Source organism: Epinephelus moara, chromosome 5 (assembly GCF_006386435.1).
Source record: "Epinephelus moara isolate mb chromosome 5, YSFRI_EMoa_1.0, whole genome shotgun sequence".
NCBI lineage: Eukaryota > Metazoa > Chordata > Actinopteri > Perciformes > Serranidae > Epinephelus > Epinephelus moara.
The window spans coordinates 10969694-10980102 of record NC_065510.1 but is presented as its reverse complement, the minus strand read 5'-3'; the positions used below and the strand labels follow the sequence as shown (position 1 = coordinate 10980102).

The window sequence follows — 10409 nt, the reverse complement described above, 5'->3', positions numbered from 1 at the left end:
GTGAAGTCATTGTACAACTGCAGCATCCACCACCATGCAGTTCTAAACAGGTATGAATTTCTTTAGGAAATACAGTTATTTTCTTGTGTTGTAGAGTATCCACATGGACGGATTATGAGACAATTGGCCCCTGGGCACAGATATACAAAAGGCCCCACCACCTCTTCTAGGTGGGAGCAAGACACCAAGATGCAGACCTTTGTGTGTCCATGTGTTCATTTTGTGTCTACTTGAGGTATTTGTTGTCTCTTTGAATGAATTTTGTCTTTTTTGTTGCTCTTTGTAGACATTTTGAGTCTCTTTGAGATCATTTTGTGTCTCTTCATTGTAATTTGTGTCTGTGTCTGTGTCTATTTGCTGTTCCTTTGCATTTCTTTGTGGATTTTTTCTGTCTCTTTGAGTTCATTTCGAGTCTCTTCCTTGTTGGTACATGCTAATTTGAGTGACATTTTTCAGATGAAGCCCAGGGGGGTCCTTGACACTTCGGGCCCCTGAGCCTGTGCCCAGTAGACTCATTCAGGAATCCAAAAAAATCATTGGGGTTAAACTAGACTTTTACAACGAGCCACCGTCTTTTGAGGGCCACAGTTTGGCCTTCCTCGTGGCTCAAAAACTGGAACCATAAAATAATTTGGTCTCATTTTGAACCAAAGCATCTGCAGATTAATTCTATATGTTATAATCAATTAAAGTTAGGCAAGATGCGAGATGTTTAAGTCAATTGTTTTTGTTATCTTAGCGGCCACCTTCACTGTAAGGGAGCTGGAAGGGATAATTCGACTGGGCACAGCTGTGGATGCCATGGCCGAGATCAATTTTGTGCATGGACATATGAAAAGAAAGGGATACAGCCTTGGTGACAGAGATCAGTTCATTCTTATGAAAGCTGCTCAGTGGACATTCACCAAAACCCCTCCAGCCCATGTCACACATTACATGAATGAAGTCATAAACGCTGACCAGCAGTTTGGTTTGACCTGATACACAAATAACTAATATAGTAGTTTTCATACTGTGTCAGATCAGATTCTATGATGATTTTATGTATTTGTTTTCACAATCCATTTGGTCTTAGCTGAGCTCATTGGTCTCCGCAGATGGATGATTGGATTTGATTGAATTACCCTTAATTTTTATGTTGCCTTAATACACACCTCTTTCAGAAGCTTTACAAAAATAAACTTAAACTGTGCTTTACACAATTTCTTATGTTTGTTTTAAATTTGAGGGCAAAACTCATTTTATTGGTTTATATTTAAAACACATTACATCAATAAACTTTGCTATAAATACATTGCAAGGATATTTTTCATCTGTATTCCCATAATTACAGCAGACATGAAGCAGTATAATAGTTAACCTTGCTTGCAGCTGCAGAAGTCCAGGCATGCTGTGGCCTCCTGGCTCACATCCAGTGCTTCTACTTTGTTTAGAGGCTGTCTAAACCGAGTTGGACTGTGGCTGGGTCAGCTGTGAGGCACAGCCAGACCCAACCAAAACTCACCACTTGCTGACACATAAAGCACAGCGACCCAGCGTTGTGCCTGTGGCTTGAATCGAACCCAAGCGGTAACTTCCAGAGCTGAGAAATGAGGCCAATGTGGGAGTGCCAACGACTGCAGTTCACTAAACGGCCACTTGAGGCTGGCTCCAAGAGCGAGTCATTCCCCATAGACCTTCATGTTAAAATGCTTAACTCCACACTGTGTACTTTGTACTGGGGGTGAATATTTATATAACTCATCTGTTTACATTTTATTAAGATCCAAAGTTACGCAAATTAAAGTGACAGGCTGTCTACGAGGCGTTGCTACACTCTGTGAGTCAGATAGACCCCACAGCTCCAACCTCTTGTCCAAATATAATCACTTCTGGCTAAAAAAAAAAAAGGACAAGATGAATATGGCCAATATGCTGAACTTTAGGCTTCAAATCGACTGTCCACAAACTCATGGGTGACATTACGGTGGCTATGTTGATTATTTCTACAGTCTGTGGTCATTACAGTGAAAAATAAATAGCTAATATCACTAATTTTTAGTTTTTAGGACGCGTTGGGTGATTTATACTGACAAAACAAGGGACTTGGTTAGTAGAAGAAAACACACCAGATGAGCTCACAGTTTTATACTTTGCTCAGTGTCTCATTATCATCATCATCATGCTAGTTTGTAGACTAAACCAGCGTCCACACAGTTTAAATCTTAGCTGTAGATGAGGAACTAAACACAACCTTTGTACTGCAAAAACTGGGTGAGCTCATCTCTAGATTAGGTGAAATCAAACTAAGATAAGCACGTGACACATTGTGATGTACTCTTAACGGCTGATGCATTGCCAAACGGGTCTGTCATTCTGGGAATCTGTGATGAAACTCAGGAGGAAGTGGAAAACACTAACTTGGGGAAACATTCATAGTTTCAGTTTCTTGAATTTCCTCTTCTGTCCTAAATTATTGGATTTATCACTAAGCAGCCAACACAGTTCAATATATAAAGAAGTAACATTCATTTAACTATTTTCTAATTATATAAAAGTCATTTCTTTATTGACAGCAAACTATGTGCATCTTACCATAAGTGGGTCACTCTTAAACATATAAATATACACAAGCAAGCATAATGAATGCAAAAAATAGCTGACATTGACATGTTTATTTACACTGTTTTTCTGAGTGCTCCAAACCAATCCTGCCTCGCTTCTGCCTCTCCTCTGGCCTGCTGTCATCCCGCGTGGTTTTCCTCTGAAGGGTAATCACAGCACAGTCTCATTCAGACACCTTCTGGTTCTTGGGCAGTTGGGAAAATGATGGCAAGCCATCTGCTGTCTGAGGAGAAAAAGAGCATCTTTACTGTGTCTGAGGTTTGGAGATGTCGGGCAGAGATTAGAGTTACCAAAGAAAACACAACAACTAAAAAAAAAAAACAACTGGGGCCCGGCAATTACGTTAGTAGTTCTAAATTGGTTATGCAACCAAAATGTCTCCTAATGTTGTATAATGCAACTAAAATTCTGAGTAAATGTCGTCTGCCCAGAGACAAAGCTGGTAAAGGCTAAATTCTGAGCTTGTCTGATGAGTCGGGTCCTCCATTACAGCAGGAGCTCAGCATTCTGGGAAACGTGCTTATTTGTTGTTTGGCTAAGAGTTAGATGAGAAGATGAAGAGTGCTCTCACATTTGTCCAACTAATGTATACATATAAAGCCAGCGTAGCATAGAGAATGAAAACAGGGAACAGCAGTGCCATACTATTGTTCTGATGGTCCAGAAATTTCTAAGTCCCATAAGTCCAATAAATGTCCATTTCTTTCATTTCAGCCCATTATCCTAAAAACAACCGTTTATTGCTCCAAAGTCTCTTCTCTGTGACAACACCTACTCACTGCAGTTCGTTGCAGTTTCCCAGTGGCGTTTGAGCCACCAATCCTGGTGTCTTTATCAACCCTTCTCGGCATATCCTCGCAACGTTTGAGCCACTAAACCTGGATGTTTTTAACCGAACAATTTCTGCTTTTTCAACATTCTTTGTGTCACCAAACATGGGTGTTTAAAGCCTAAACCTCACCACACATTCACCACAGAACTCTGATTTAATAAGTCAGCTGGTTCTCATTACGAAGTTGTCAAATGCTGCCGCTTTGTCAGTGATTTTGACATCAGACACCTGACACCAAAAGCCACCTTTTGCAGAGGTATGATACGCCACTGGAGGGCGTCAGGTTGAAACGCTGCCAGTAACAATGTATTATAAGGAGCTAGAAAGTCCCTATAGGGCGGGTGGAAGGGGTGGTGGAAGGGCCCAACAAACCCTGGACTTTTACCGGGGAGGCCTGTGTGCACTTCTTGTACGAATGTAGAGCCAAACCATGATGTTTTTTTTCTAAATCTAACCATGTGCTTTTGTTGCCTAAACCTAACCACGTGCTTTTGTTGATATCCTGGAGTTGGTAATGGCATCCTGGAATATTAACAGCCACAGAAGGATATGAAAGGGCACTGACAAAGCGGCGATATGTGACGACTTGGGATGACAAAATGTGGAATAAATCAGAAGTTATAAAAATGTGTAAACTGTGTCGTCAAGATGGTCGAGCAGAGCATTAGCTGGGAAACATCACGTTATGGGGCTAAAATTAATATTAAGTTATGTTAAATGTTCGCCGAACGTGTTAGTGTCTGTTTATGAGTTGTCAGAAATCATAAATCATCTTTTAAAAGGAGCCGTAAGTTATAGTTCAGGCTCCGTTAAATTGAACTGTATGTTAAACATAGCAAGTCAAGCTAATCGCCAACACGCTTGGTTACAAAAGGTAAACAACCAATGCTTTGGGTTGGCTGTCAGAGATGACGTAGATTTGATCACACAATCTCGTTTGAGGTTTAACACTTGGTGTGTTCCATGTCTTTTTTCCCTGTCACTCTATAAAATAGGATTAGTGCACCATTAGATACAATTGCCATTGTAAAACACTGGTTCCAGTTCAGCACCGGAAGTCACACCCATAATTCACACAATGTATGATGGGAGCTTGGAACGAGGTGGATACAGTATGTCAGTAATCAAGCTGCGGGTATTTGGACTTCTTATGAATGACTCCTCAGCAGGTGCCAAGGCAGTAAGGTGATAAATACCTGTAGGCTCATGTCACTCACAGAGGCATGTGAGACAGGTCTGGAGTCTGCACACTGAGGAAACAGGTCTGACACACACATTATACACATACAGTACACACACTGTATCTTCGTCATCAGATCAAGCATACTTGCACAGCACAGCAGTCCCGCTGACGGACAGGAAGGAAGCATGTCAGAGTCAAAGGTCAGTTTCGTCTACAGAGCGAAGCTGCTAGGACCGACTGAGATGGCACTGTGGGTAAAAGCGGGAGGGAGAGAAGCGGAAGACGGAGCCCAGTTATAATTGCGTGCGTAGGCTGACACATCTGAATTTACAGGCTGCACTGGAGCTGTGCCACTCATCTAAAACTGCTTATTTAAGAGCGAAGAGAGAAAAAAAATACAGAGCAGATATTTTGTTCACTTGTTTCTTAATCTGTTTTAGGCCCCTCCCTTTGCTTTGCTGTTGCTAAATTTGTCTCCCCTTGCTCAAACGTAAGAGGCCAAAATGACACCATTATTTTGACTAGACTGTTTTTCCTCCCATGGAGAGAGGCCAGAGGAAGTGTAGGTGACCTAGACTGGTTAACCACTGCTTCACCACGAGTTGGCTGGGGCACTGCCACCCCCGCAGCCACCCTTTGCATCAACTGCCTGCCAGGTCCACATTACTACTACTACACGCCATGACCACAAGTGGCCCTGCTCCAGTGCCAGCCTCTCATCAGATCCATGCTGGGTGCTTTCTCTTTCCCCATTGGTGTAAACAGTCTGCCGTCTGGCCATCGGCTGGCACGGAGCTCATCTTGGTCATATTTGCAGTCAAATGTGTGTATGTTTGTATATGTTAACCCATCTTGGGTCTGCACCAGCAGTTTGCACGGCTCTTGCTCTTCACTGCATATGCACAACCCTGCACGTATGTTGTTTTTGTTCTACTTTTTCTCCATGAATTGCAACACCCCCCAACCTCAAGCTGCTGTCTGGGACCGATCAGCTGACGAGTCTTGGCTCAGATGCTGCAAAAAAGTTTATTCTGGAACCAACAGGGGGGATATTAACTATCTCTCCTCCAAAGACAGTCCGGGGAGACCAGAGTGCACAGGGCCCCTTTTCGAGGAAAGTTCTCACACACCTCTAAAAATGTCCTCCTGCAGCCAAGCGCCAGATGTTGTCATCTGTCTACTGTTGATTAAAACACAAACACACCCGGCCACAAAGATTCAGGCATGTCAGCTACTTCAGTTAAAGGTCCAGTGTGTAGGATTTAGGAAGACGTGTTGGCAGAAATGGAATATAATAACTATGTTTTCTTTAGTGTATAATCACCTGAAAAGAAGTATCGTGTTTTCAATATCTTAGAATGTGCCCTTTATATCTACATAGGGAGCGGGTCCTCTGTTTCTACAGTGGCCCAGAATGGACAAACCAAACACTGGCTCTAGATAGGGCAATCCGCATTTTCTCATCGGCCACCATAGTTAGAAGCCATCTGTGACAAGCAGTGTCGGAAAAACACTAATTTGTAACGTGAAACTGCTTTATTCAGTATTTTTATCTGTTTAAATTACTGTGTTTGTCTGTTTTGGAGAGGAAGAGACCTCTGCGGATAATTCAGCTCCAGGTAAAAACCTGCTAGATATCTGGATCTTAAGTTACTAGAGAGAAAGCTGAGCACACATTAGCAGTTGCTGGGCTAGCGTCCCGTTTGTGACATGCTAAACTATGTCAGAGAAACACTGAGTTGTAAAATGAAATTGCTTTTTTTTCAGTGTTTTTACTGGTTTATATTAGCAGATACCTCTGTTTTAGAGAAGTGGAGACTCCCAGCAAAAACTTCCTGAATGTCTGGACCTTAAGCCATCAGAGAAAAAAACGTGAGCACATATTTGCATATGGTGCATAAGGTGGGTGGGCCACACATCTCCAACATGCCAAACAACATCAGGAAAACACTGATTTGTAAGTTAAAACTCTATTTATTCAGTGCTTTTAATGGTTTTAATCACCTGGTCTATTTGTTTTGGAGAGGAAGAGACCTCTGTGGATAATTTGGCTCCTGTTAAAAACCTCCTCGACGATGAAAGAAATCTAATTGGGAGAAGTCTCAGTTGCAACCTGCAGTCCTCATTACTAGATGCCATTAATTCCCTTTAAATCATACACACCGTTCCTTTAAAAAAGGAAGTTGCTAAATCTCTTTCTCTGTGTTTGGACCCCGAGTGTTATTTGGGACAAAAGGTGCACTGTAAACACTGCACCCTGTGTTACAGTCACACACATACACACACACCGCCCACCCCACTGGTTGTGGTACACTGCCTGAGGTGTTTCGGACCATTTCTTGGTGGTAGCAACACTCCACTCATGCTGTGAGACTGAGACAAAACACAACAGTCAGTTAAACCATAGATATGTTCTCTTAAGCCTCCATTGGTTAATGCTGAAGCCAGCAGGATAAACTTTGGTGACAGCAAAAGGTAATTTTGAACTTTCTGACCCTCTGACCACACCTCATAACAAAGCACGCCCAACATCGGTTCAAAATATTTATTTCAAACCAGTGTCTTTTTACCACAATTATAGCTCCAGTTTCCTGCCCTAATGTCACCTCCAATTGCACCTAAACACAACACATTCACATCCAACTCTTTCATAGAATTTCACATTCAAATGAATCCACATGTTACATAATTCTCATCATCTTTGCACCAAGAGCTCGCTGAAGTGCTGAATAAAAAACACCCGCTAGCCTGGAGGAGAAACATAAAGTGATGAGTCATTTTTAAAAGAATAATAATCTCGTATTTGCACATGGCGAGACATAGGACCCGGCGATGGTCTGCCTCTCTGCCGAACTTTCCATGTTTCTTCTCTGCGGCTGATGATGGCCGCGCTGGTGTTAGTCCCAGTGGAGACAGTGTCATACTTTCCTGCGCAGCTGCTGAGCTGAAGTTTTCCCACGTGTCTTGACCAGGGTGACCGTCATCACGCCATCTGATGATGCTTTTCAGCAGACTACAAAGAGCTTTGAGGAAACACTTGCTCTTGTTTTTATGCTAAAAGAGTGTAGGAATGTGTATGAGATTGATTTTGTTGTATTTGTTTTTTTGCCAGTGCAAGTACGTCCCTGTAAATTCCCACATTTCAGTATGTCAGACTTGCACAAATGTCCTCAACAGCACTGATAATCTTGTACCCCAGAGTTAATTTAACCCCTCTTTAACTCAACATGACACTTTGTGACAGAGTTGTCTGGTGATTTAACATTTTCCACTGATGGTGCAACTTTCAGTCCAGTGCGATGACTTATTAACTAAATAAATTTCCTTTTTTCCCATATCAGCAAGTTTTTTTTTGCAATACTTGGAAGTGCATGTGATGCTTTACGCCATTGAAGTGGCTCTACATTTTCCATTAAACGTCTGGACTAAAAAACATATTTTTGTGACTCATGCAGTATGTTATAAAGTAGTGTCCACTTGCAGAGGGGTTTCCACACATACATGCTAATATGTTAAGCTTCGCGCCAAGCTGGTGATACATAGGAGTAGCTGTCACACAGCAGTGACTAAGGCTGCTAATATCCTGGATTTAAGTATAGTGGAGGCTTTAAAATCGTGGCATTTGTCTGAGTGCTGCTGGTCTCAGTTTTAAAAGGTATGTATGTGCACAAACAGACACTGTGTGGTGAGACGGCTGGTTTGGGATGTGGGGAAAGGGGGAGGGAGAAGGAGCGAGAAAGGAGGTAAGGGGCAGTGAGTGAAAGTGGGAGGAGTGCGTCTGGGTGTGGGACTGTCATCCCATTGAGGGGAGTAGCTGTGGTGTTTTGATCGAAATCCAGCAGATGTGGGAGAGGAGAGAGGGGTGTGAGTGAAAGAGAGAGAGAGAGAGAGAGAGAGAGATTTCCACCCACCCAACAAGGAGACACACTCATAAACAGCAGGCAGACGGAGTGAGAGTCAGAAAGACACAGGATCTCAGGGCAGCAGCAGTGCAAACAGCCAGCGAGACAGAAACAGAGTTTCATTGAGAGAAGATGTTTTATTAAAGGGGAGGAAAAGTCACGCAGACACACTTAAATACACACACACACTAATAAACACAGAGCGTGCCACCCAGACAGACAGGCAGGAACAGGCTAAACCCAAGATTTACTTCCATTAGCTAGAGAGGAAAACTCTAATAAGGACACACAAACTAAACTCTTTCTCCCCACATCACACACTCACAGACACACAGACACACCTGTGCTGGTGCCCAGTGTGTGCTACTCAGTGTGAGGAGCAGGGCTGATCGACCCCAACAAGTGGAGCATCCAGGAGGAAGGAGCAAGCGAGTGGATGGATGCCTTTTGCAGACTCAGTGGCCTGGACCCTCTGTGGGTGAGTTTGTCATGTGTTCACTGACCCTGAACAATCGATTGTGTGTCTGTTTGCCGAGAACAGGTCACACAGAGTCACATCCAGTTGAGTTACAAAGAGTCCGATATTTTGGCTATGTGATTACTGTCACGAAATCCATGCTCATTTTATATCAGCCAATATAAATGAGTAAATATCTATGTAAAAGTTTGGTTTTGTCTGTTTGAACATAAATAATGAGCACCCACTGTTGTTATTGTAAATGTATATGTATAACACAGTGACAATTGCTTCCTTATTCTTGTTAACCTGTTTAATATTCTGTATTGATGATAAATTCAGTTAGCGTTAGCCACATTAGCATGCCGTTCTTGTGTCTTGTGCCAGCTGCCAACTATGCTGCTCCTCAGCATTAGACAGGTTTTTACTGTCCATTCATAAGCAACTAAATGAAAAATAATGTTTAGAAGAGGAAGAGAGAGGATGGTTTAGCCTAAAATGTTAGCTGGCAGCACTCAGCAGTGCGGGAGGAAAATCCCCATAGCAACCGCTGACATTTTCAATTTGCAGTCTGCATGTACGTTTAAGAGATCTAATCTAAGTCAAGTCTGAAAAGGAGAGTTTACCTTTGATGTGTGGCAGAGTTGCGTTTGCCGTCACTCCGCTCTATGAATCAGCACAATGAGATGCTGAGAGGAGGAGATGGCGTCACACTGAGTGAGCTGCTGATGTTGGAAAGGCTTTTTGTTCTTGTATATAAGCAAACCTCCACATTCTGAGTCCCGGCTCGAAATGGCCGCAATCCAGCTGGAACACCGAATTATTGAATGCACTCGCTCCCAACTTGCCTCTTTCTCCCCTCTCCTCTCTCTCCCTCTAAGTTTCTGTTTCTCATTATCTTCAACAGGCATAAGCCTGGAGGGGATCATTCGTTTGGTTGTGTGTGTTAGTGAGGGAGAGAGTGTGTGTGCCTGTGAGTGTGTGTGGCTTATCTCACAAACTACTGGACTAATCAGCCTCAGATTTTGCGTACACATGTATAACTGTATCCTCAGGGACCATGTGTGGTCACAGTGATTCAGTCATTAACTGCTGACTCCTCACTCCTCTTAACCAGCCAGTAGGAGCCTCAAGTTTTCCAGAAATCATCTTGGCTAAAAACAAAAAGCCTTACTGTCTGTCACAGGACACATGCTTTGGTCTTAGTTTGAACCTGAGCATCTGCAGATTAATTCCATTAATCCATTGGTTAGGCACGATACAACATGAATCAGTCCCCGTGTGTGTTAGCTTCTCCACCATCTTTACTGTAAGGGAGGGACAAATTCAGTATCTATTTTTTATTATCTACGCAAGCAGTAGACCTGGAGGGGATCATGCATTTGGCCATGTGTGTATGCTGTGTGAGTGAGTGAGTGAATGTGTGTGTGT

The 10409-nt window shown here is 42.8% G+C and overlaps 1 protein-coding gene and 1 long non-coding RNA gene across 2 annotated transcripts in view; one reads left to right on the top strand and one right to left on the bottom strand.

Moving 5' to 3' along the window:
* Positions 1 to 2639: 2639 nt before the first annotated feature.
* On the bottom strand, positions 2640 to 10188 carry LOC126390093 (uncharacterized). Its single transcript, XR_007569924.1, has 2 exons — positions 9605 to 10188; positions 2640 to 2827 (listed from the first exon to the last, which is right to left on the bottom strand). It is a non-coding gene; the product is annotated as an uncharacterized LOC126390093 (long non-coding RNA).
* The window catches only part of abcc6a (ATP-binding cassette, sub-family C (CFTR/MRP), member 6a), a 40336-nt gene continuing 32760 nt past the window's right edge, over positions 2834 to 10409 (top strand). The window contains exon 1 of the mRNA XM_050044216.1: positions 2834 to 8999. Within this exon, the coding sequence (XP_049900173.1) occupies positions 8958 to 8999 (42 nt within the window). The 5' untranslated portion in view covers positions 2834 to 8957. The remainder of the gene's footprint in view (positions 9000 to 10409) is intronic.